At 36.5% G+C, this 27857-nt stretch overlaps 1 protein-coding gene across 1 annotated transcript; it reads right to left on the reverse strand.

Moving 5' to 3' along the window:
• Positions 1-4968: 4968 nt before the first annotated feature.
• On the reverse strand, positions 4969-27705 carry LOC117575518 (tumor necrosis factor receptor superfamily member wengen). The gene is made up of 5 exons (XM_034259775.2): positions 27606-27705; positions 17685-18349; positions 17373-17607; positions 7058-7246; positions 4969-6437 (listed from the first exon to the last, which is right to left on the reverse strand). Exons 2-5 carry the CDS (start codon positions 18345-18347, stop codon positions 6319-6321), a joined length of 1206 nt encoding a protein of 401 aa, XP_034115666.1. The 5' UTR covers positions 18348-18349; positions 27606-27705; the 3' UTR covers positions 4969-6318.
• Positions 27706-27857: the final 152 nt, after the last annotated feature.

Consider the following 27857-nt stretch of genomic DNA (forward strand, 5'->3'; position numbering starts at 1 on the left):
TTGATGCCATCTGCGATTTCATTCAATAGTCGCGTTCGTGGCGCTATTTTTGATTCATCGATCAATTGGCAATCACGTCTCACAACAACAGCAACAACAATAATATTATTTAACAACAAAACACAACTACAAGTATAGTCGACACAAAGTGGATTTATGGCAACGCCCTCAAACAGTTTACCGCGCTCTCCTTTCGCCCTTCTCCCATTCCCCTTCCCCATCCCCTTCCCCTTCCCCACATCCACTGTTTTACTTCTCAATCGCACAGCTGCTGTGGCTCTTCAAGTGCTTCTAGTATTTCCATAATGTTCACTTCCTTCCGCTTTCGTTTTTTATATGCTCCACGCCTTATCAGTTTCAAGTGCAACTGCCGCTGATCTGTTGCAGTTGCATGTTGCTCTTGCCTCTTGTTGTTGCTGTTGCTGTTGCTGTTGCAGCCTCTCTCTCATCTCTTGTGGCAGCTGTGACAATGCAATGCCGCCTCCATGTCGCATGTTAAAAATACTCTTAAGTGAGTTTGGCATGTGCCACAATAGCTCAACAGCGGAACACGTTGCAAGTTTCAGGCTGCACATTCAACTCGCCAGTTGGCATCCTTGCAGCACCTTCAACCAGCATCTGGACCGAGGACAACGTGTTTTTGGGGAACACCAAACAATGCCTGGTAATGTAGAGATATTTGAAATGACATGCGATTGAAACTACAAAGAAATCGTATTCAAAAGGGTTCAAAATAAACTCTTAAATTTTTCAATTATTTATGTAATATTAGTAAGAAATATGCAATATTTGGAAATCGACTTTAAAAATAAATCTAGAATTTATGGTGGTCGAAAATGAAGAAATATTTGGAATGACAAACAAAAGATACTTAAAAAAAGTATTTAAAATCAACTCTTACATTTTTAAATTATTTTATTTGATTATTATTCAAAAGAAATATGCAATATTTGTAAATCGACTTTAAAAGCAAATATATGAATGAATAATCAATTTATGATAGTCGAGAATTAATAGATTTTTGGGATGAATTCAAAGAAATTGTTCAAATATTTTTACCATTAGAAAATATATGCAATATTTTGAAATCGATTTTGGAACTATGTTAAAAAATAAATAAATGATAATTTGTCGTTAGGATTTAAAACTTATTTTGCCAAAGAATGAGCTGACAACAATCCCTTAAATTCCTTTACATGTTATTTTTTTAACTTAAAAAATTTTATGAGCAATTGGCAAATACAAATTAAAAAAAAAAAAACGAAAAAACAATTGGACAAATGCAAATTTTAACTATAATACAATATGCTATTTAAAAATAATAAATAATTTTAAAATAAAAATATAATAAATCTAAAAAACAATTAGACGAAAGCAAACTTGAATTCAGAAACCTAATGACTACGACAATCTCCAGTTTCACCTGCTTTTTTATGAAAAATAAATATAAATAATAAATACATAAATTCAAGTACGTTCATAAATTTGTCAACAAATTAAGTGCGAGACATTTTTGATTCAATAATGCGACAGCAAAAGAAAATAGGTAGTATAAGTAATAAGTTATCAGAAGGACGTCAACTAACAATAGATTGTGTAAGTCAATATTCATACGAGTATGCCATAGCTTGGGTCTTCTTTCATCAATCGATCGATCGATCGCTCGATCGAAGCAATCGATCCAATACAATCCGATTGGTTTTTACGACGACTATGAAGCGTTGCGTATTTGGTTGTGTTTGTGTTTTTGGCTAATTTATGCCACGTCGCAGCTAATTAATTTCTGTTGGCCAGTCAAGACATGGCTAGAGGCAGCACAGTATTGGCCAACCTACGAGTAAAGCAGCAACAGCAACAAACAAGAAAGTCTCTTGGCTCGTGCATGGAATAGCCAATGGATATCGATCGTGCTTGTTGCTGTAGTTGGGATTTTCATTAGAAATGTTTGCGCGTTTTTCAGTCGGCGCGTCGCCATTTTATTTCAGCTTGGCCAAAAGCGAAAAAGCAAAAAGCGAAAAAAAAAATAGTTAAACGCGCACTTTGATGTGCCAACAGCAATAATGTTGCTTTTACAAACATTTAATTGTATAACTGCACAGCAACATTAATAAATCCAATAGCATTCGATTTGCTTTTTGCCATTTTCAATGTTAATCGTCAAATGCAAATGCGAAAATGTGCAATGCAAATGTCCAAAATGCAAATTTATTAAATGCACCCAACAGCGCAACATTGTCGAGGGGGGAACTTAACGCTCTAGACTCTAGACTCTAGGCTAGACTATCGACTCTACAGTGTCGTGATCATGGGCTCTGCCCATTTCCATTTTCGTTTTCATTTCCATTGAAAGACGTTTCCTGCCGTGTCCGTTCCCACTCCTACCCCCACATACACACACACTTAGTTGAAAACATATTCGTATGCAACATTTGCATTTTGCAACTTATTAGATACAGCTGCGCAAGAAAGATACTGAGATGCAGATTGGCAACAGCTTGAGTTGCTGACAGACTTTGTGGTGCCAAACGTGATTGATTGTCAAGTAGCTCGATCACATTGCTGGCAACAAAAATTGCAACTATATTAAATACAATTCAGAAGTATATTAATGAGTACTATAGTTTTTATAATACTAACTGCTATGCTTTCTCCGAATGATCTGATTTTAATTGTCATCTATAGTATGAAGGCCTTAGACGCTTTGGCTTATCTGATTGAATGATACGAAATTGTATTTCTTATTTTCATAAAATAATAATAATAACAATAATAATTGTAATTTAGCAAGGCAATTTAATACAAGTAATACTTATTAAATACTTAGAAAAGTAAAACATCAACAGAAGAAATTAATGAGTTGACAATCGATGCGTACAAAAATTGAAGCGTGGTCATTAAGAAGAGCTTTACAAGTTTATATTTGCACACATATGATTTCATTGAACTGCTGCGCAACCGTTGAGCACAACGTCAACGTGTTGCCTGGCAAACGATCAAGTCTGAAAATGGCATGCCAAAAATTTCAGTTTATGTCGGGCAAATGCATGTGTGTGTGTTTGACTAGGCGGCGGACCGACATATTAGTGAAGGCGGATTGACTAAGTGGGCATGGTCACGTAGCAGAGCTTCATAAACAAATCCAAGCTTGCTTAGAGTGCATTTAGCCAACGGTTACTCAACAGTTGAACAGAACTGCAATATGTTGATAAAGTAAGCTGCTGCTGTAAATTGGAAAGTGTAAAAAAGTGATAGCCAAAAATTTGTAGGTATGCCTTTCATATTGGGTGTGTGGGCTTAACTAGGCGGCGGACCAAGACATTAGAGTGGGTGGTGATGCTAAATTCCATTGGGAATTCCCATCTAACATCAATCATCAGAGAGAATATATTAAAGAATTTGTATACTGATTGAATTTTTGCACAAAGTTAGGTTTTCATTTAAATTATTGTTGAATTCAGTTTTTAAAAACTTCATTCAAAACTTGCATTGAAATTAGAGCACATCTTTTAACAAAGCATCTTCAGCAGGAAGTCAAGTTGAGTGGAATCTGGTGGATCATAATAGGCCAACATCTGTTGATTTAATATGTTAATGAAAGCTTGTTTACCACAGTTCGTCGGCTCCTATTTGATTGAGATCATCCTCGTGTATCGTCTCAGAGTTTATGGCATTTGCCGTCAGAGGTCAATCGTCAGCTTTTGGCTGATCATAAATTGTTCAATAATAATATCAAACACATTCGACACATTTCGCGTTTCGATCGCCATGAAGAGCTAATATGTAATAACAAGTAAGAAAGCTACAGTCGAGTGTGCTGAACTGTGAGATACCCATTTTCATTAAAAACAGAACAGTGAGGTATTATTTTTGAAAACATACTGAATTCTGAAAATATACCAAATGCTATATTTGGTATATTTATATATAACTATATTCAAAACATATATATGTCAGTAGGTATATTCTTAGTATTTTTGCGGTATATTGATTTGGTATATTTTAAAATCAATATTAACAAAACAATGCGGTATTATATTTGAAAATATACCGAATGCTATATTTGGTATATTTATATATAACTATATTCAAAACATATATATGTCAATAGGTATATTCTTAGTATTTTTGCGGTATATTGATTTGTTATATTTTATAATCATTAATAACAAAACAGTGCGGTATTATATTTGAAAATATACTGAATTCTTAAAATATACCAAATGCTATATTTGGTATATTTATAAATAACTATATTCAAAACATATATATGTCACTAGGTATATTCTTAGTATTTTTGCGGTATATTGATTTGGTATATTTTAAAATCATTAATAGCAAAACAGTGCGGTATTATTTTTGAAAATATACTGAGTTCTGAAAATATACCAAATGCTATATTTGTTATTGATTTGGTATATTTTAAAATCATTAATAACAAAACAGTGCGGTATTATATTTGAAAATATACTGAATTCTGAAAATATACCAAATGCTATATTTGGTATATTGATATATAACTATATTTAAACCATATATGTAGTATATCACTTGGTTTACTCTTAGTATTTTTACTCTTAGTATTTGGTATATTTTAAAATTAAACATACAAAATATATAAGATTATTAAACAACGCAAGTAAGACCCGAAGTAGGTCGACATTTCTCCAGTTTTTAATAAGGTCGGAGATGCAAAGTTTTGATACCCTTCTACCCTATAAGTAGCGGGTATAAATTGTACTATACTATATTTCATCGCGGCAGACTCAATTGCCAACGTTCAGGGTCGATTCTTCATCCCCTTACCCTTCTCCCTTCCCCACATCTAGTTCTCTCCCGGGCAGGAAATCAATTGAAAGCCTTCAATTCACACATTGTATATGCTGCAAGGAAAAATAGAATTAATATACACAAAAAGCAGAAAAGGAAAGAAAAACAATTGAGATTTGAAATTAAGTTGAAACAAGTGAATTAATTCATAAAACTTTTTATTGTTGCACACTTATAGCACTTAAAACATAAACATTTTACTCTTTTTTTGTTCTCTTTCTTTCATTCATTTCTTGAACTGAACATTTTACATTTTTATTTCGATTTTCTCGTTCTCTCTCTCTCTTTCTCTCTATTTCTCTATACATTGTCGTTATTTGTTTTTGTTAATGTTTATTAATTCGCTTGCGATTCAATTGCTGTTGTTATTATTATTATTATTACTGTTTGCTGTTTGCTGTTTGTGAAATATTTAATATTTTATAGCATATTGAATATTTTTCGCAATTGATTTTCGCGCCAAGAACAAATAGTTAATAATTACAAATAATTAAAAAAAATTATGCGTAAACGAAGCGATCGTTAAATAATTAATTAAAATATTTATAGAGTACTCTTAATATTGGGTATCGTTAGATACATTTTTCTTCTTTAATTGTTATATAGTGTTTTTAATCGTATATGTGCATTTTGGGTGTGTATGGTATGTGTTTTTTTTCATTTAGTTTTCTTTATTTTTTCTCGATGAAACGATTTTTATGTGTGTGTGTGTGTTTTTTTTTTCTTCTGATATACAATATGCCCGCCCGACTATATAATAACGATATAGTTTGCTGATATGCTGCCGATATTGCCTGGTTCCACTTGGTGCCACTTCTCTTCTTCATCCTCTCTTCATCTTCATCTTCGTAGTTCGTCGCTCGCCTTAATATTTACATTAAGTAGAAATTTGTTAATCATATTTTGGGGATTCTCCAAATTTGTTTTATTATTATTATTATAATGCCCATTCATGCAACTCTCCCTTTCACTTTCTTCACACACATTAAACAAAAAAAAAAAAAAAAAAAAAAAAAATCACTTATCTTCGTTTCTTTATAAGTAAGTATATACAAAAAACGATCTGCCAATTTCGTATTTAGAATTAGAATTAAAAAAAAGTGTTGCGATCAATGTGGCAAACAAAAAACAATTTGCGTGGCAAATGTGAATTGAATTGCCACAATCGAAGAGCAACGCAATTTATATTAATTGCTTTGCATTTTGCATTTACAAACAAGTCAACATAACATTTAAATTATATTTAATTATTAGACGAAACATTTATATTCATATATGTATGTGTATGTGTGTGTGTGTGTGTGTGTGTGTATGTGTGTAGTCGATAATCGTCGTCGTATTGAGTGTTTGATCCTCAGATTTGCTCTCCAGTTGCTTTTCTAGTTGCAGCTTCTTTGTACAAATGTTTGTTGTGTGGGTGTGTGTGTTGGTGTGTGTGCTTCTCCATCTCTACTCGCAGTTAAGTAGTTTACGCAAAACGAAACAGATCCCTCAGCCCTTGAAGTTTGGCATCAACCCAATGCCAACAGCGTTGTTCTCCTCGATGTAAACGTTGCCCGGCTGCAAAGTCTTCAGTATGCGACGCTCCTGATGCTTGGCATGCTTCTTCACTATAACGTAGGAGAAGAGAGAAGAGAGAGAGAGGAAGGTGAGTTATGCTTTTTGTGTATTTTGAGCTGCAGGCCACAAGCGACGCTGTCAAAACGGAGTGACAGTCGTAGGCCCCCACATAATATTTAAAATTCTGAACGTTCGCGTTCTCATTTGCATTTGCCATGGAATCAATTGCGATCGCATTGCGATGCCTTTTGGATGTTGACTGTTTGCTGTTCGTTGTTGAATCTTCAATATGTTTGCTGTTGGCTTCTGAATGCTGAATGTTCAATGTTGAATATGGGCCCATTAAACGGCTATTGTCGCCGCCAAGAGGCCGCCGCCCACGGGCTCAATGGTCAATTTAAATGCAAATTAGCAAACGCCTTGGCCAAATACCATAAAAAAACAGCAGCAGCAGCAGTAAAAAGAAAAACAACAACGTACAATGCTAAAGCAACGACATCGCACAAAGAGAAAGAGAAAGAAAGAAATCTTTCTTTCGTTATCCCGCAGCGATGACGCTGTGCAACATTTGCTTGCCCCACCCCCGCAGCGACACGTAGCAAGAAGTATGACCAATCGATCGATCGTTCGTTTGTTCGATCTCAAGTGGCTTGACCTTTGACACACTTACCAGGCAACAGCACATGTTGTGGCTGAAAGATGCCCGACTGCGCTGCCGACGCCGCAGCCGACGCCGCCGTCACTGCCGAGGCGGGCAGACCACGAAGCGCATCCGCATTGCCTATGAAGAAGGTGCCACCGTCCAGGCTCTGCACCTCCGCCAGCTTGGCCATCAGCTTCGTGGACAACTCTTCCACATCTGCAAGTAAAACAACAAGAAAATTCTCAATTAAAAATGCCAAAAAATGTCAGAAAAGTACTTAAGAACATATGGAAACTGTTTTCGAATGAATATAAACTGAAACTGAAAAGTGAATCACTATTTGGTGACTGAGACTTGTGATATGTAGATTAACTTGTTCTAAGAATATTCTATTAATCAAACATTTAATCGTTGTTTCAAAACTAATATTTTTAATGGAAAAAAACAACGAGCAAATTGTCAATTAAAAATGTATGAAATCGAAATGAAATAATAAAGTACTTAAGAACATATGGAAATTGTTTTCAAATGAGTAAAAAATGAATAGTGAATCACTAAAATGTAAATTAACTTGTTCTAAGAATGCTCTTTTAGTCAATCAATTAATCGATGTGTTTAATGAAAGAGAATGACAAGAAAAATGTCGATTCAAAATGTCTAAAGTGGAAATGAAATACTAAAGTACTTAAGAACATGGAACTTATAGAAATTGTTTTCAAATAAGTAAAAACTGAATAGTGAACCACTTATGTATATATATATTAACTTGTTTTAAGAATGCTCTATTAATCAATCAATTAATCAATGTTTTTAGACTAATATATGTAATGAAAGAGAATGACAAGAAAAGTGTCAATTCAAAATCTGTACAGTGGAAATGAAATACTAAAGTACTTAAGAACATATGTATAGAAATTGTTTTCAAATGAGTAAAAACTGAATAGTGAATCACTAAAATTTAGATTAACTTGTTCTATGAATGCTCTTTTAGTCAATCAATTAATCGATGTGTTTAATGAAAGAGAATGACAAGAAAAGTGTCGATTCAAAATCTGTACAGTGGAAATGAAATACTAAAGTACTTAAGAACATATGTATAGAAATTGTTTTCAAATGAGTAAAAACTGAATAGTGAATCACTAAAATGTATATTAACTTGTTCTAAGAATGCTCTATTACTCAATCAATTAATCGATGTTTTAAGAATAATATATGTAATGAAAGAGAATGACAAGAAAAGTGTCAATTTCAAATGCGTAAAGTGAATATGAAATATAATACTAAAATACTTAAGAACATATGGAAATTGTTTTCGAATACTTTTCCTATACTAAAGACCAATAACTGGATGATGGCTGAGACTTTCAAATATACTAAATTTATATACCGCAAGGTATATTGGTTTAGTACTAAACTCAAAATACAACATATAGCAGATTGTGAAGCGAAGCTACTAAGAATAAATTGCTACATTAAATCATTTGCTGATAGCTGAGACAAATTAAATTGTTCTTAGAGTGAGAATATGGCGATAGAATTAATTGTTCTCAGAATATGCTTTTAATCAATCCAACTATCTTTAAATTCACACTAGAATTGTTTATTCACTGATAAAGTTTTGCTCAGAATTAGCTATTTGCCATTAAAGTTAAACTATTTATAATAGTTGATTAAGCAATCAATAAACGTTTTTTAAACTACTTTTACAATATTAAATTTTTGATAAATTTCAAGCAAAATAAATCAGCATCAACCACTTGCAATTAATACAACATTTTTATTCCCACAATAAATTACAAAACTCGTAAAATAAAATGTAGTAAAAAATGAAAGTTAATATTCAGTGCACAAACAGCGATCATTTTATATCTCTTCAATAGAGAAGATCGTAAATTCAATTCGAACGGCGATTTATGGTATTTATAACGGCACGGAAATAATTGAATTCAAATAGTTTGCAGCAGATGAGACATTAAATCAGTTTGGCCATTAAAAAAGCATTATCAATCAATGTAATGCAAGGTAAAAACGTATGAAAATAGATTCCCATTTCGATTCAAATGCGATATCGAGTGAACTGCAAGTACTATAGTACTATATATTTGCCACATAGTACATAAAATAATGTTATGGCCTTCATAAACACGTCTATAACGCGGCGAAAAATATTTATTATATTTTTATACATTTTGCTTTGTTTGGTTTTGTTTTCTTTTTATTTGCGCTGTCAGATTGGCACAGGAAATCGAAAGGGGGTCAGTTGGGGATTGGCTTTGGGATCGGGATCGGGGGCGGAGGAGCGCATTTCCGACTTGTAAACATGCTCGAGTGGGCGTAAACGCTGGCTGGGCGTGGCAGACACTAGACAGCAAACAGCAGCCAGTAGATAATTTATCATTTATTTTTAAACTGAAGTCAACAAAAAGCGAGAGAGAGAGAGAGAAAAACACGTCAAGAAAAACGAAGGAAAAAAATCAAAATGAAAATTAAGTTCCATTGCCCAACAGACGCGACGGTTGCGATCGGTTCTTTGCTTTTTATTATAAACAATCCCAGCGAATTTTCACACAACAACAAGAACAACAACAAAAATGATGGCAGCAGCTACGTTGTACAAATTTGTGAGAAAAAGCAGAAGAAAAACGATGGAGAACGGGGAACGGGCAGAAGGGGCGATTATGGGAAAAACAAAACACAATTTTCGAAATTTGCGCAGTTCAATTAGTTTCAAAATGTTCAATGCGCCCAAAGATGAAAATCTAAGTACATGTGGATGAGACTCTTTCTCTATACACACACTCACACACACACAAAGGTGCCTTTGTATAGATGTATGTACGTATGTTTGTTTGGAACAGTTTGGAAATTTTTCCATGGAAATCGTATGCCAAGAAGATTCTAGCAAACTGATTAGTGAAAACAGCAAAAATTGAAAGCAGCACAAAGATTCAACACACAAATGGAGCTCAACGGAATGGAAGTGGATGGTGGAGAAAGGGGGAGGCGGGGGGAGGGAATGTATCTACCGCAAGGCTGAAACAATTTTAACAGATCATGTGCTTCAAGTGATCTCTAAAACGAAACGCAATTGTGTGGAAAGATTCCCATGCGATCATATAAAGAAAGTGAAAAGAAAAGAGAAAACCCATTCACTTTCCTTTACTCGCTGTAATAACATTTTAGTGCATTTTGCATTCATTTGATCTTAATCGATACATGAAAAATAAGTACAAGATACAGAAGATGAAGCAACGCAGATAAATTAGCAGAAAGTAACAGCTACAGATGAAATATCTACAACGCACTTTCCGAACTCTTTGCATCTCTTTTCTAATAGCTGACTTAAGTATGCAATTTATTTTGAGGGTTTGCCTGTATTTTCTACATGAAGGTTCAGTGTTTAAGATGTTCTTACATTTCTCGAAATTTGGCTATACTTATAAAAGCTATTTTTCAACAAACTAAGAGATACTCGTTAACCATTTAAAGGGTAACAAAAATACCGAAAATGTACCATAAAAATACTATAGTATATTGCTTCGGTATATTGACATAGTACAACAGAGCAAAATATACCAGATTGTCAGTCAAAACAACTGAGATCCGATTGCAGTAGGCGATTTTTGTCATACAAAAGTATTTCTTAAATAGCTGCCACAATTTTTATCTGATCAAAAATATATATAATCTTTATAGTGTCGGAGATGCCTCCTTCTGCTAAATTTTCTGCATTTCCTGCAGGCAAAAAGTTTTAAAATCATTAGAGGGTATAAAAATGCCTCTTAGGAAAAATAAAAAAATTGTTAAATTTTTCTCAAAGTTGACTTAATAATTCAATTTCTTTCAAGGATTTGGTCATATTGAATGCTGAGAATAATATATTATTAAACATAATATATATTTTTTGATAATTTCCATATTGCTTTTACTATTTTGTTATTACTTTTCACAAACCTGGAGCCCCGATAAACTTTCGACTTCTTTTCAATACATTTTATTTTCTCTATCTGCAACTCTTTTCTTTTTAGTTTTCTGGCTTTCTTCTATATCTGGACTTGAAGTGGAGTTTAGCGTTATTTGCGTGCTTTATCTGTCGGTTGCTTCTGGTTAAGTTGCCTTGCCACATCTCTTCCTCCGTCCACTGTTTGTGGCACTCGCTGTGTCTCTGTGTGTCTACCCTTCTTGTTATATTTCTTTTTTTTTTCTTTCTTGGCAGTTTGGGGCATGTGCCACATTAAATATACGCAAAATTGCAAGTTTGTTTGCAATGCCACGCGACGGGGGCTTCCCCGCAACTCCACACACAACTCTTGGTCACCTCCTCCTCTGCCTCCGTGTCCGTCTCCGTCTCCGCCTTCGCATCCTCACATCACTCGTTGCTAAATAAAAGCTGGCGAAACTTATGCAGCTGCTATTTTTGGAGAAGCCGTAAAAAGGCTGACAGAGAGGGAAGAGATCCCCTCTGTAACATTTCTGCGAGTGGCGCAGATCTGTTGCATTTGCTTAGCTGCCACGACGACGAGGCAAATTTATCGCAGTTGCCTGCAACACGCATATTTCCAAGTTGAAGAAAGCCATAAGCGCGTGCCAAACAGAGGAAAATGCGCAAGGCAAAAGGCAAAAGGCGAAAAGGGAAATGCGCTGCAGATGGGGCAATTGTCAATTGAGCGCTTGAATACGCCCCAGTCACACCTTTTCACTGCCTATGTGTGTGTGTGTGTGTGGCAGCAACAACTTCCTGTACAACATCAGCAGCAGCAGCAGCAGCAGCTGGTCCAATATTTAATCATCAACTATGGGTTGAAAAATCGAAAATCGAATTCGCCAACTATTTATAGACGGTGGCGGAAGCCATGTGTCGTACATGCTACAGCGTGTGGCGTGTGGCATGTGGCATGCCCCCGTAACCAAGCAGCAGCAATTGCTGCTCGATTTTCCATAAGAGTTGACACTGTTTTTCCGCTTTTCATCACGGGGTTGTGATCTAGTCTCTTTGGTTGGGAAACTGTTACATAAAACGCTGCATCATCAACTCTTTGTGGCACCACAGCACTCGCAGTCGCCGTCGCCGTCGCTGCTTGCCACTTCTTGCCCTCCGTTCGTTCCTTCGTTTGTTTTATTGCATTTCGTTGGGTTGTGTGACATGATTTCGGAATATCATTACATGCCCACGGAAGTGATTCCAAACGCTGCGGTCTGCAAACATCCGCTTGTCCTTGAGCTAGACACGTTGCATGCCACAGCAGACACACTCACACACACACACACACACTTACAGCGAGACACTGATTGAGAGAGTCTCTTCCGTTGCACGTGTCGCGTTTACCTGGACAAAAGAGCTGCTTCCGGACCCGAGGATTTTTTTTGTGTTAGCTCGCATCTCTCGCATTGCTGATCGACGTCGCTTCCCCCCCTCCCCACGCCACGACTCGTTTGTGGCAAGTGGCAAGAGGCAAGTGTTGTTGCAGCGGCGTTGTCTGCCTGTCCCATTTCTCATGTTGGCTTCTCTATTTTCATTTCGTTGGCGGGTCTTCACATAAATTCTTCACACTGGACATGGAGCTCTTCTCTCTCTCTCACTTTTTCACTGATCGCTGCGTGGGACGACAATGCTGCCAACGTCGCTGTCGCTGTCAACGTCAACGTCGACGCCGCTGTCGACGTCGACACGCGTTGAATTATGATTACAAGGAAAACAACACGGGAACCTATCAAAGCAACGCATAAATTTCAACACACAGACAACAGCCACACAGTTCCCTCTTCCCTCTTCCTCCTATCTCCTCCTCCCTATCTGTGCAACGTTGCGTCGTGGGTGGAAAGGCGCGAAAAGCGCGTGGAAAATGCACACACGCTGTTAACCAATGTTGTTGTTATTATTATTTTTCCTCGCCTTCAGTTATTGCTGTTGCGCCTTAAGCAACATGGGGCAACCAAAATAGAAAGAGATTAGATTAGACGAGCTGAGAATCAATTGAATCTCGTTGAAATCTCAAAGCTTTTGACAGCAAAACTTAAACTGCATAAGCTATCGATGATAAATCATTCTCGATTGTCTTATTTTCATTGAAAATTAAAATCACTTTTGAAATATTCGAATAAATAAACTGAAATTGTAATTTATAAAGAATGATATCAAATTGAGTATTCAGAAATGCTTTACAAATCAGCAGATTAATACACAGAGAGAAGAAAATCCAATTTGAAAAGTGATTGCAAAACTTGATTTAAGATTTTTTCGATCTTAAAAAATAACAACTTAAAAAAAGTTTATTACGTTGAAAAAATCTATTAGTAAAATCAAGATTTTTATGCTAAATTTGCATCTAATGATTAAAAACAGTTTTTTTAATATTTAAATCTTGTTTCGAGAAAATTTTTTATTTTAGATTGAAAGAAAAAATTGCAAATGTTGAATTAAAAATAGAATAGAATATTATAGAATATAACACTGTAACACTATAGAATTGAATTCTCAGATATTACTATTTAAATGTAAAGTAAATATTTTGGAATATATTAATAATGGTTATAAGAAACCTATATTGAAATATTATAAAAGATATTTCAATAAAGAATTGAAGTAGTAAATAGTCATATTGTGACTGAATTAATGAAGAATGATTTGAAATTTAGAACTCAAAAAATCTTTTACAAAGCAACAGCTTAATGGAATAAAATACAAAAATATTTTAGCTGATTGAATTTACAGATATTTAAATTGAAATACTAAATAAATATAATATTTTGAATTATTTTTACTATAATTCGTGATTTTCCTTAACACGTTGTAATAGCATTAAGGCACTTAAAAAATGCTCATAAAACGCAACAAATGCATTTAATTCGATAATTTCTGAAATATATATTCAAGTCTTTAAATTGCACGTTTGTCGATCATAAATAAACACAGTTTGGGGAGCTACTAGAAAGGTTTTTCGTTGTGGGGAGAATTCAATAAAATGTGATGTGCCAGCCCACTTTATGAAGTCGCTGGATCGTAAAACGTGTAAATAAATCCGTCAGAAGCGAACTTCAATCGTTGGAAAAGTCAAAAGCAAAGTGTGTTGAGGGGGGAATGGAGACACTAAAGATTGAAAGTTGTGTGCGGCCGCGTTGCATGCCTCATTTAAGTTGCGTCTTTCTTATATGCTGCTTTATATTATGACATTTAAGGGGGCTCTACATATGGCTCTCTCTCTCTACCTCTCTCTCTCCCTCTCTTGCTCTATGTGAATGCTTAATGTTTTGTGCCGTCTTGGGAATGATTCCAATTGCTTTGGCAGCAAGCAAAACATCCAAGCAGTATCATTGTCAAGGACAGGAGCATATGCCGCTTCATCTCCCTCTTGAAAAAGATATTTCAAAAGATATTCTTGGGATACGAGTATCTGCCAAAATGTTTGAAACTCTCCAAGGTCGCGTTAAGTTTTCGTTGAATTTTTCGGCATTTATTCGAGGTATTTAGTTTAAATAGAAGTGGGATATCAAGGGACATTTGAAATATGTATATAAGCATTTGAGCTTGAAGAATTGTCATTACTTTATGATATGATATGAGTGTGAGGTTTTCCCTAAAATGTGTTGTTATGGTACTTTATTGTTGTACTAGTTCAACTACCTAATACAACTAAAATCTAAATTTATGATTTATTTATTTTTGTCGCTTGAAATCGAATTTGTATTTAAATGATATTCTTAATTTCAACTGATTTTCATACCAATTGAATCGCAATTTGAAGTGTAAAATATTCAGCGTATGTTGTAAGCGATTTAGATGATTTATTTTTGGTATTGATGCCATAAAAGTTTTGCCTGATTTTAGCCACCTAACAAGTGAATCGAGCCTTTTTTGCTGCTTTGCTTTGGCTTGCGGTTGCGGTTGCTTTATGGAGCGCATGTTGCGGTCAGATTGAACATGAACGGCAAACGTAAATGAAAAAAATAACAACTTGCGAAAAATATTAATAAGAATAACAACGTGTTGTTGTTGTTGCTGAATCCAGCGATGTATGCAAAACGCGTCGAGATTGTCAGGCGACAAGTCGACGTCACGGACGCACATGCGCCAAATATTTGGACGTTTCGTTCTACTTTGGCGCAGGCGCAGCTCATGTTGGGCCACCTCATTAATATGCAGCTGATGAGCAAGAGAGAGAGAGAGAGAGAGAGAGAGAGAGAGAGAGAGAGAGATGCCATTCATTGGAAATCTTTGACTTTGGCGCAAAAAGGGACGCGCGTCTTTTGCCTCGAAGGAGTTTCTGTCTTTCGGGTAAAATGCAATAAGATGCCGCTGGCGATTGTCGGAGCTCCCATACATCAAAGTGTCGTGTTCTTGGCCCGTCTGTCGGGCCTTATAAATATGTACGAGTCGTCCAGGCCAATGCCATGCCACTGCATGCCACGTTTTAGGGCCCCTTGCTGCAGGTTGTTCAGCTCTCAGCTTTCTACGAGAAATCAAATAACACGCCACCAACATGCCGGGCATGCTAAGCAGCCAAGCAACCAAGCGACTTATACTGCAACCTTTGGCAATGCAACGCGCTGCTGCAACGTGCCACGCATTCAAAGCAGCAGCAACAGCAGCTGCTTGGCGACGGGTTAAAGGTGCCTTCATGTCGAGGCCATGGTCGAGGCGTGTGAAAGTCGAAACTATCGCCCCAGTTAGGAGCTTCAACCACTTCAACACTGCCACCGCATTACTCACTGTGAGAACGCAGCCACCGACAGCTGATGAATTTTTTACTCTTTCCGGCCCGTCTTTGAATATGTTATTCCCTGAGATTATTGGTTGAGTCCGATACTCGTTCGGTTGTCAATAACTACCCACACAATTATTATTTAATCTCATTTTCAGACGATCTTAAATGAGTCCACTTTAATTTAAATAGTACTCTGTTTAAATGCATCCAGCCAATTTGGCTTTATGGCATTCAGATCTGCGGGATCGCAGCCAAATCCAACTATAAACGAATTCAGGTCTTGCAGAATCGGATACTACGAAACATAACAGACTGTCCCTGGTTCGTGCGTGGCACAACGCTTCATAGAGACTTGAAGCTACATACTGTGGAAGAGCAGATTGGGAGACACACAAGCCGCTATAGCGATAAACTTAGAAGACACCGCAGCCTACTAGCCAGGAAGTTACTTCCAGCGAGACCATTAAGGCGTCTTAAACGGCAAGGCTTTGCCAAAACAATTAGATGCCAATAACGCTGATACATGTGTATGTAATCCTCATATTTGTGTTGAGGTTTGGTTTATTTTTATATATTTGATACTCCCGTGATGTTAAGGTACTTTAAATTTGCTGTACAGATTCTTCACTCAATAAAATGAAAACCGAAAAAACTCTGTTTAAAGTTACGTCATACCTTTTGTTGCAGTGGTTATTAGGAAAAAGCCTGTACACTCTGCTGTGTACAGATTCCAGCCGCCTAGCTCTTACTTTTTAATTTCCTATAATACAGTTAGTGAAACTTTCAGTATAACAAAATTTACATTACATTTTGATTTAAGTTTGTCTTTGATCAATTTTCTAATTGCAGCTGAAATTGCCTAAATTGTGTTGTGTTAAAATTGCAGCCTCCTAGCTCTTACTTTTTGAACTCTGATAATAATGTTAGTGAATCTGTCAGTATTTTGATTTGAACTTAGTTTTGATCGCTTTTCTTATTGCAGCCTTATTGCACGCTGCAATTGCCTAAATTGTGTTGTGTTAAACTTGCAGCCTCCTAGCTCTTACTTTTTAAACTCTGATAATAGAATTAATGAATCTGTCAGTGTTTTGATTTAAACTTAGTGTGGATTGCTTTTCTTATTGTAGCCTTATTGCACAATGAAATTACGCTAACTATGCTGTGTAACAAATTTTAGCCTCCTAGCTCTTACTTTTTGAACTCTGAAAATAATACTAGTGAATCTGTCAGTATTTTGATTTAAACATAGTTTTGATAGCTTTTCTTTTTGCTGCTTTATTGCACGCTGAAATTGCCTCAATTGTGTTGTGTTAAACTTGCAGCCTCCTAGCTCTTACTTTTTAAACTCTGATAATAGAATTAATGAATCTGTCAGTGATTTGATTTAAACTTAGTGCTTTTCTTATTGTAGCCGTATTACACGATGAAATTACGCTAACTATGCTGTGTAACAAATTTTAGCCTCCTAGCTCTTACTTTTTGAACTGTACTTTGATAATTTAAATAGTAAATCAGTCAGTCAGCTAAATGAAAATATTTATGTGAATATTTTGAAGAGCTGGTACAAAATTGTATATCTAATCTTGTTATATCTTGTGATTTTAATTCAATATTCATTAGTAATAAAGTATGGAACTCACCTTGATCCAGACGACGCTCCATGCGACGCCATTGGCGCATGTGATGGATGAGAATGCAGGCGGCGACCGAGAAGAAGAGCAGACAGGCGAGCACCGCTATGAAGAGGGCAGCGGTCTGCCAGTCGAGCGGTAAAGCGGCGGCAGCCTCCTCATGCAGTTGCTGCAGCTGTTCATGCGACAAATGCTGCAGCGGCGATGCCTGATCGAAATGCTCATACTCCGAGGACTTTCGGCGCTGCAAAAGCGAAAGAGACGAAAGAGAGATTAATTGGAATATTGGCTTGAGGAGAAAGAGTTGCAATTGAGACGCACCTCTTTCCAGTTGCGCTCCGTCTTGGCGAGCACAACCCAATCGAGTTTCAGGTCGTAGATGGAACCACAAACGGTATCGATGTGCAGCTGGCAGGGACGCAATGGAATCATCTCGCCCTGGCAGCTGGTGCATGGCGTGCACCTATCATGCTGCTGATCCCACCAATGTTGTGGCGCACAAGGCGAAGCGGGCAACATGAATGTCGCTCCACTTGAAGCGGCAACAATTGAGTTGCTGTTGTCGCTATTATTGTTGCTGTTGCTATTGCTGTGGCTGTTGCTGTGGCTGTTGCTGTTGGTGGTGATGGCGCCCGTCTCAGATGCGGAAGCGCACAAGGAACATGTTGTGGTTAGAAGCAGCAGCGTCAAATAGGCGCCAGTTCTGCTCAGATTTGGGTAACTATATCTCCTAGACTTTGTTGTTGTTCTTGATTCTGCTGTTGTTGTTCTTCTTGTTCTAGCTCGCGTTGTGGTTGCTGTTGTGCTGCTGTTGCTGCTGCTGCTGCGCTGCCGCCTTCGACGACGTTTGTGAAAATTTGTTGTTCTTGTTGTTCTATTCATTATGGCTAATGTTAAGTTGTTGCTGTTGCTGTTGCTGTTGCTACTTCTACTCGTTGTTTTGTTCGTTCTTGTTACTGTTGCTGCTGCTGCGCCTGGCTGCATTGCTGCTGCAAAGAAGCAAAAAAATCATATAAATTAATTAAACATAAAGTAAAATATACTTAAAACGAACTAAATGCATAAAAACAAGCATGCATTTAATAATTAGAAATGTATAATATAAAATTTATGTTAAAAAATAAATCAATAATACAACTTTTGTTAATTTTATCAAAGTAATACAAATGAATTGTACTTTAAACATAACAAGTAAGAAAGCGACAGTCGTATTATTAATTTTAAAATATCCCAAAAAATACTGAATATATATCAAATGCTATATTTGGTATATTGATATTGTACTTCAAACAAAATAGAGTGCCAAATATATCAGATTGTCAGCCAAGGCAACTAAAACCCAAAATTCATTCAAATGAATTCAACAAAAAAACGTATTCAATACATAAAAAGAAATGTGCATTAAATAAATAAAAGAGCAGCACTTTAAAGAAAACGTTCGTGAAGTAAATAAAAAAAAGAGAAAACTAGTTTTAAATTTATTTGACTATTTAACTCAATTAATATTTACCAATATATGCATTTATAGGTTGTCCATATATAAACTAAGTTTACTCTTTTTTTTTGCGAATTCTTGCGCTTTTTATTTGGCATTTTCCCAGGCGCAGCTTGGCGAGTTTTTCACACATTCATCATGGAAATCTCTAGGGAATCTCGGCGCTTGTGTTTCTCAGTTTCATTGAAATAGAGTTTCAAACTAATGGAAAATGGCAGCACAGCGGGGAGCGACAAGCTCAACGAGCTGCCAGATAGTTAGCGAGGAGAAAGAGAGAGCGGGAGAGGGAGAGGGAGAGAGAGAGAGAGAGAGAGGGAGAGTGAAAAGCGAATGCATTATCTCCCATAAAAACGCGCGCAAAGGCAAACTAATAAACCGACAGACCGGCAGCCAATGATGTTCATAATGATGATAATGCGACGCCATCATCATCATCATTACGATGATCATCATCATTAACTAACAGCAGCAGCAGCAGCAGCATGATCATAAATGCGTACAGTTTGCAATCAACTTTAATGTCAACGGGGTGCTTAGACAATTCGCACACTCCCCAATCTCTCCTCTCTCTCTTCCTCTCAAGCACTCCCACTCCCTCTCACCGCTCTCTCTCTCTCTCTCTCTCTCTCTCTCTCTTGACTCTGCTCGGTTCATTGCTTCGACTGCAGTCGCAATTCCTTTGCAACAACAACGAAACTATTATAAATGGCATACAATTATTATTTATGCAGCGACTGTCAGTCAATGGAGTAAGCATAAGAGAAGTGAGGAGGAGGGTGAAGGGGAAGAGGAGCTATAGCTTCATAGCTTCACTTCCGTTGTTCGCTGGGTAAGGCCAAGGGAAGCTAATCAAACCCAAGCACACCTCGTTAAAAGGCGCAACTCTGAAGAGTTCAAACTCAAGTCTGACTTTTGCATTTAGCAATCGAATGGCAATCGAAGAAATGAGCCAACATAAATAGATGGCAAAGTTCCTATATGTAGAAATATATAAATAGAAATTCAAGAACTTCTTATCAATAAGATTTAGAAATGAGGAAAATCAAATTCCAAGACTGAATAGATTTAGCAATCGAATGACATATTTTCAGCAATGAATCAACAGAAATAGATTTCAAATCAAAAAATGCTTCTCAAAGTTGATACAGAAATGTAAAAATAGAAATTCAAGAACTTATAAAATGATATTTTCAAAATATGAATTTATTAAAAAAACATTAAATACGGAAAATATATTAAATTCATCTTCGCGATTTGTGCTTAAATTGAATATTACTAAACTTCAAGATAATTTTGAAATCGATATTATTATAGAAGCTGACTTTACATCAAAATGTTGTTTATATTATTCACATGCAAATGTATTATAGATTTCAAAACTATGCCATTATCAGAGAAACTAATGAAAAGTGACTGCATGAAACCCGCAGCGAAATAGAAAAAAACAAAAATTGGGATAGGGAAGAGCGAATTTTATGGGCGGTGGTTAAGCGGGCTTATGCTTGAGGTTTGGGGTTTGGGCTTTGGGTTTAGCAACCACACATCGAGCAATGACAACAGCAACATTGAGACGAAAGCATAAAACGAAGCGAAACAAAACGATTCGAAACGAAACGACACGAATATAATGGAAACAGCAACAGGAAGAAGATATATTTAATTAAAATCAACCATTACTCGCCGCTTGGCCACCGGCACCGTAAACCGAACCGAAGCAACCGACAAGCGACCAGCGACAAGTTGTGGACAGTGCTCATTGATCAGTGAGGGGGCCGCGGGGCGAGGGAGGGAGAAGAGGAAGCAGAGGGAATAGGGAAGCGCGCTCACTTGCAAAGGGTCATGAGTATGCAGATACTTTTGTAGTTATGCGAGCTTATGCTGTGGATAACAAGTGAAAAGAGTGAGACAGAGTGATGAAGATAAAAAGAGAGAGGAAGAGAGAGAGAGAGAGAGAGAGGGGGCAACGATCGATCGAGATAATAAAGTGCTGCAAAAACAAATCAATCAATTGAATGAAAAGGCGACTGCAGATCGCCGCAGCAAAGTGATCAAAGTGGAACCGAAGTGTTGCTTGGGTGAGCGACGGGGGAGGGGGGGGGATGGGATCAGGGGCATTGCCTCATTAGGTGCACTTTTGAACCAACCAGCTCAACAAATTCAATTTCTAATGAATTTCATATCGGAAATTGACCTGTAAAAGGCATTGGCACTTCCTATCCGCCTCAAATCGATTCACTACAATTGTATCTTCACTACAAGTATCTATTTGTTTGGCCCTAATCCGCAGCCGGTTTGCCACGCCCAGCGACTATTAAAAACGCATTTCAAACGTTAATTGAATGATGATTAACTTAAACCGTCAAGTGGTTCCGGTCTACGTTTGTTTCGTTGTCTCTTTCTATCTTTCTATCGATGTGTGTTCAACAAATGGCCAGAAATGTATCTATTAGATAGAAGTCGTATCTATTTGCCTCGCTTTGATGTTTGACCAACTTAACAAATGCGCCAATTTGCGTCGTCTTCATTATTTATTGGCCCCGCGCCATGCCTCTCATCCGCTCTCTCCCTCTTTCTCTCATTCTTTCTCCTTTCTGTCAGTTGGTCAATCAGCCGCCATGTCGCAACAATTAACAGCAGAAATATCAAAAACATAGCACACATAAATCACATCTGTCGGCGTCCCACTTGACGTGACTTTATCTCCGATTTCTATAAATCCACAAAACAAAAACAATCTTCCACTTAACGTGGCGAAGCGAAGAATCCAAATCTTGAAATTCAAGCACTTATAATGATAGCTGATAATGTAAGACATTTATATTTTTTTTGTTAGAAATGATGATATAATTAAACATGAAATTAAGCACAAATATTTGTAAAAAATATATTAATATACTTCTCAAATTATGATATCATTATATTACTTTGACAAGAATTTATATTATGTTCAATTCAATAAAATTGCCAATACAAACAATTTCTATAGATCAGATTATGCTATGATTTGTTATTTGTTATAGTGAAGTATTTGAATAATACTAGAGATATTCGAAGCACATTATATTATTGGAAAAATATGCTGAACCAAAAAAAAAGTATAATTTTCTTTAATAGTAAAATATTTCTATAATACTCAAGATATTCTAAATATATTATTATTAAATCAAATAATTATGCACCAATAATTATATCATATTTTCTTTAAAGTCAAATATTTCGATGTTAAATACATATATGTATGATCAATAAATACTTTTATTCTGGCAGCAAGTAACATAATTATATAGTAATGTAAAATTTATTAAGAAAATCTTTAGTATGATGTCTTAGTTGCATTATCTGATAATCTGGTTTATTTTGTACTATTTGGAATATTTTTAATATAATATCAATATGAATATACCGAATATAGCCTTTGATATATGTTTCTAATACTTTGCCGTATATTAATTTGGTATACTTTAAGTATAATACCGCGCTGTTTTGCTTTTATTCAAAATGGGAAACGGGTTTCTCACAGTAGAGCACACTCGACTGTAGCTTTCGTACTTGTTTGTACTAAAATATTTCCAACTTTAGTATATCTTTTTATTTGCTTCATACACTATACACATAATTGCATATATTAATTTCTTGCCACTTTCATGTTCTTATTTGGTGCTGGCAACAAGCCTAACTACTTAGCAATGTCCCTGACCTGGCACTAGTCTCATTATCTCTCTCTCTCTCTCTCTTTTTCTCTCTCTAGATGTGGCAGTCTCTTGCAAATTGCTCCTGATCTTGGCCAGCAAATTCAAAGTGAATAATCAGCAACAGCAAGAAGAAGAAACAACAACGACAACAGCGACGGCGACAACAGGAATAAGTATAAAATCAAGTGTAGCATATTTTTAGCGCACTGACTGATCTAGCAAGACTCCCCAAATATCCCAAATATAGATATCTGAAGGTGAGGAGGAGAGGTGATAGGCATAGGCCTAGGCTGGCGACAACTGCAGAGACATTGAGGCAGCAACAGCAACAGCAGCCACAGCAACAACAACAACAACAACAAGTGATGAGGCATTGTGTGTGTGTGCTGAGATTATTATGTCAGCAACATGTATCTATAAGATACATTTTGGTGCGTCTGAGGCGTGCTGCGCCTTGTCGCTGTCGTTGTCGTTGTCTTTGTTGCTGCTGCTGTTGCTGTTGTTGTCGTTGCCGCTGTTGTTGTTGTTATCGCTCTTGTCTGACAACTGACAGCGACAGCAATTTAAATCATGTTGCATTTTCAGTTCGCTGCTAATTGAAACTGAAACAGCGTACCAGTCCTCAAAATGGGTCACTCAGCCTGAGCCTGCCTAGCAGACAGACAGACAGACGGAAAGACGGACAGACAGACAGACGGACGGACGGACGGACGGTGAAACGGACAGCCAAAGTGGCGGCCTGCCTTTGCTCTCTTAACTGGACCTCAGATGCAAATGCATTACAGAGTGCAACAAATGAAATTGCATTATCTATTCCATATACTATATATATATACAGATATCGTGTATGCTCACATCTGGCGAATATATGCCTTGATGTGCCAATTTATTTGTAGAATACCTAACAAAATGATTGGAAATCGATCAAAAATAAATGAATATTAAATAAACATTATGTAGATGGCAAATTCGAAATTATAACTTTTTTCCTTAGTAAATTCTTTGCCAGCAGCTGCATCGATAAAGACAAATCAATAATATTGAATTTTGCAAGTGGCAGCCTTGAAAACAAACGGTCAAGTACACCATTCATCCAGCCGTCCAGCCGTCCATCTGTCCATACATCCATCACATTCCTCAAAGAACATTTCCACAAATACTCGAACACTCGAACAACAACAACAGTGGGGAAAGGCGAAAGCTTTTATTTTGTTGTTGTTTTGGGCTGACTGTGGGCATCTGTTCGATGCCACGAAGTCGTTGTTGAGAAATGTATTTTTAAAAACAATTGCGCAAAACTTAATGCAAAAATACCATGAGAATTCGTATTGGAATTTTTTTTTTTTTTGGTTCTTTGGTTGGACGGATTTAAATTTGGACAACAATTTTGAAGAACATCGAAACAGCAGCAAACCAAACAAAAAAAAATAAAATAAGAGAGGAGGCGGAATTTCTCCTTGTGGCAACGACAGCAAAAAAAAAAGAAAAACACAAAAAAAAGTATAAAAAAAAAGAGCAACAGACCGCGCTCGTCAGTGGCATTTATTAAAATGTCAACTGAATGCTCACAGCATTTTTTATGATTGTTTTTGTTGTTTATTAGTATTACTTGGCGCTTTTTTTTTTGCTTTTGTTTTTTGTGTTTGCTGTTGTTGTTGTTTCTCTTCTCATTGTTGTGTAAATTCCAAGCGCGACAAACCATTAAAACGTTTCCATGAGCAAACAGCAACGATTTAATGAAATGCGCCATGAGCAACAGCAACAGCAACAAGAACAACGCTGACTGATCAGCGGCATTTCAACAACAATTTAGTAGAATTGTTTAGAGCTTTTCAGTTAGCTGTCTCGCATTTGTCTAAATATCTCTGTCTCTCTCTTTCTCTGTTTGCGTGTATGGAGTGTGTGTGTGTGTGTGTGTGTGTGCATCTTGAAGTGTGCTTGCGAAATCGTAGTGTAAAAAACAAGTAAGAAAGCTACAGTCGAGTGTGCTCGACTTTGAGATACCTGCTACGAATTGTGAATAAAACCAAAACAGTGCGGTGTCAGTTTAAGATACATCCCAAAAATACCTAAAGTTACATTTGGTATTCTGATATAGTTTTCAGTTCTAAATATACCATAGAGTTTAAAATATAGAAGATTAATATACTGGCAAAAATACTAAAAATATACCAAGGCTTATATTTGGTATATTGATATATTGATGCGATCGAAATATACCATAAAGTGCAGAATATACTAAATTGATGTACCATAAAAATACTAAAAGATAACCCGAATGTTATATTTAGTATGTTTATATAGTACTACATTCAAGATATACTATAGAGTGCAAAATATACCAAATTGTCCGTCAATGCAACTTAGACCAGACTTTTTTCTCATATAAAACTATTTCTTAAATTTCTAAGTCGGACATGACTATATTGTATCGGATGTTGATGCTGATCAAGAATATACTATATATACTTTATAGGATCGGAGATGCCTCCTTCTACCTGTTACATATATTTCATAATACCCCTATATTTTATATACCCTTCTACACTATGGGTAGCTGGTATAAAAATAAAACAAATAATGCAATAATCGAACAAAGATACTCAGTAATCTTTAAAGTGTCGCCATATGGCAATTTGACAGTTTTTTTCTGCTTAAGCCTTGTGGCAAAGAATTTGAATGAAACTTGCAAAACACATTGAAATGAAATATTAGAATCAAAACTAATAATAAATACCATAATAATACTTGCATTAATGTTGTAAACGAAAAATTGGATTAATAAGAAAACGAACTTAATAAATAGCAAAAGCTAAGCAAAAATTCATGAGCTGAAAATATTTTTTTCTATAGTAAAAGTGATGGTGCATATGTTATATATTATACAATTATTGAGTATAGAGTATTCACATTAAAAGGAATTTATAAACTGGCTAAAATGTGAGTGTACTTTTCAATTCCGCGCAACTATTTGCAAATGTATTTCTATTTTATTTTAACAGATGTTTTGTTTTACTTTATTTTCTGCGGAATACCGCGAATGCCAATTCTCTATATAACAACTGTTTGAATAGCTTTTGTTTGTATAAAACAAACATAAAAAACAGAAATTCCCCATAGAAATTGCAAATCATTTATCAAAAATTGCGAATCAGTAAAGATAAATAAGTCAAACTGCGTTGGCCGTGAATGCACGACTAACAGATGACCTGTAAATTGGGGAAATAAGATAAAACTTTAGAAGCTGCTGATCGACAATCAAAAAAAAAGTGCAAAGAAAACAACTTTTTGGGTAAAGTTGCAAATGGGAATGCGCAAAATCCAAAAATTGGCCAAAAGTCGAGGGTATAAAATAAATGAGTGCGGCGAACGCTGCGCAAATCTCTGGCCAAAACAAACAACAGATCGGAACAGTACATATATGGAGAGGTGTGATGTTAGTATGTGTGTGTGTGTGTGTGTTTTTTTTGGCACATTTTTGACAAATGCCAAATGGCAGTCGATCGATTGGCGATTGTTGTTTTGGCCAAGACACGTGTACAATTAATGTCTGTCTAAAAGAAACAAATGCAGATACAGCTAGAATAAGAGATGAAGATACATATGAATACAGCAGATACTTCTATATTCTATACGTATACAACAACAAATACTTTTACAGATACAGATACAGATACAGCTACAGTTAAGAGCGAAAGGCAGCAGATTCGAGATTCGAGGGCAAGCAACTTATTTTTACTAGAGGAGACAGACAGACAGATTTTTGACATTTCGAAATGGAGGGGAATCTCATTATGTAAGCAAATGTAATGGCAAACGCGCGAGTTCAATGTATTTCTCTATTTATTTATGGATGGCAACCGGTTGCAGCAGCATCAACAGCATCAACAGCAGCAGCAGGAGTAACAAGTGCCGCTTGGAAGTTGCGACTCGCGACTCGCCGCTGCAGTGTTTACCCTTTGGCCCTTTTTTTTTTCCTTCCGTTCTTTGCAGCGTTCTTTTGTGGCATGTGTGCACGGTTAATATACGAAATGGGAATGGAAATGGGAATGGGAATGGGAGAGCATATCCATTAGTTGTGTGTATGTAGATGTGTGTGTGTGTGCCCCCTAATGTCAGTCCATCATGGCATCAGCTTGTCAGTTTGTCAGTTTGCCAGTCAGTTTGGTACGAGTTGTGTTAGTCAGTTTAGCTCTGTGTTGTGTGTGTTGTTCTGCTCGGGGACTCTGTTGGGGTTTCTCATTCAGTTTCAGTTTGTGATTCTGATTCTGGTTCTGATTGTGATTGTGATTCTGATTCCGATTTCAATTCTCATTTTGGTTTTGTGCATTTTGTGTTTTGTTTTTGTGTGAGTGTATTTCTTGTTGTTGTGTGTGTTCTCCTCCTCGCTGAGCTTTAACTGCTGGCACAGAGGGCTGCCACTGTTTCTACACTCGATTTATATTTTTTATCATTTGATTTAATTTAATTCCATTCCATTTCGGCTGCAGACCCAGCCCCAGCCCCAGCCACAATCGCAGCCGCAGCCTCAGGCCGAAGCCTCCGCCGCCGCCTCTCGATTCTCCCGCTGTTTTTTGCCTGTGATCAACAACAACAACAACAAAAAAAAATGAAAATAATAAAAAACATACACACTAAAGCGAGACCGGCAATGAGACATCAGAGTGAGAGAGAGTCAAAGAGAAAGAGCGAGAGAGACGAGCAGCAGCATCGTCATTATCATCAGCATCATCGTGATGATCGCGAAATGCAAACTGACAAACTGGCGGGCTGCTTCCGAAACCGGGCATAACCATAACCATAACCATAACCGTAGCAAGCTTATGAGTACGATCCACGGTCCACGATCCGCAAGCCGCAATCCGCAAAACCGCGATCCACGATCGCTTCGTCTGTCCGGTACGGTCCGGTCTGTCATCTGTTGTCTGTAGTCGCTGTTATGCATGCTTCTATAGTAATATATGATCATGATCTGCCGACTACCCTACTAAATACTACATACATATGCTATATACTATATATATATATATACTACTATATATGAACATCACTCACTTTGTTTTTGTTGTTTTTTGTCGTGTTTTCCTTGATTTGTCGCTCGTTTATCTTATTTTGATTATGTTATTTCTTGTTTCTTTTTTATTTTTTGTTTGCGTTGATTTCTTAATTGCTTGTTTCGTACATCTCTTTAGCTCTCGTTGCTCGCATCAATCAAACAATCGATCAATCACACTCAAAACAATCGATCAGTAATTTAGCACTCACAATGTGTTGCATTTGCATTTCGTTTCGACACTTTTCCTTTTT

The sequence above is a fragment of the Drosophila albomicans genome, chromosome X (assembly GCF_009650485.2).
Source record: "Drosophila albomicans strain 15112-1751.03 chromosome X, ASM965048v2, whole genome shotgun sequence".
NCBI lineage: Eukaryota > Metazoa > Arthropoda > Insecta > Diptera > Drosophilidae > Drosophila > Drosophila albomicans.

What these genes read in the sequence shown, in the direction of transcription:
- LOC117575518 (XM_034259775.2), bottom strand. Translation starts at nt 18,347, where the DNA reads ATGCAGCCAGGCGCAGCAGCAGCAACAGTAACAAGAACGAACAAAACA. An exon ending in CGGAGCGCAACTGGAAAGAG is followed by an intron (nt 17,608 to 17,684) that starts GTGCGTCTCAAT and finishes TCGCTTTTGCAG; the next exon opens with CGCCGAAAGTCCTCGGAGTA. An exon ending in GGAGCGTCGTCTGGATCAAG is followed by an intron (nt 7,247 to 17,372) that starts GTGAGTTCCATA and finishes TTTTACTTGCAG; the next exon opens with ATGTGGAAGAGTTGTCCACG.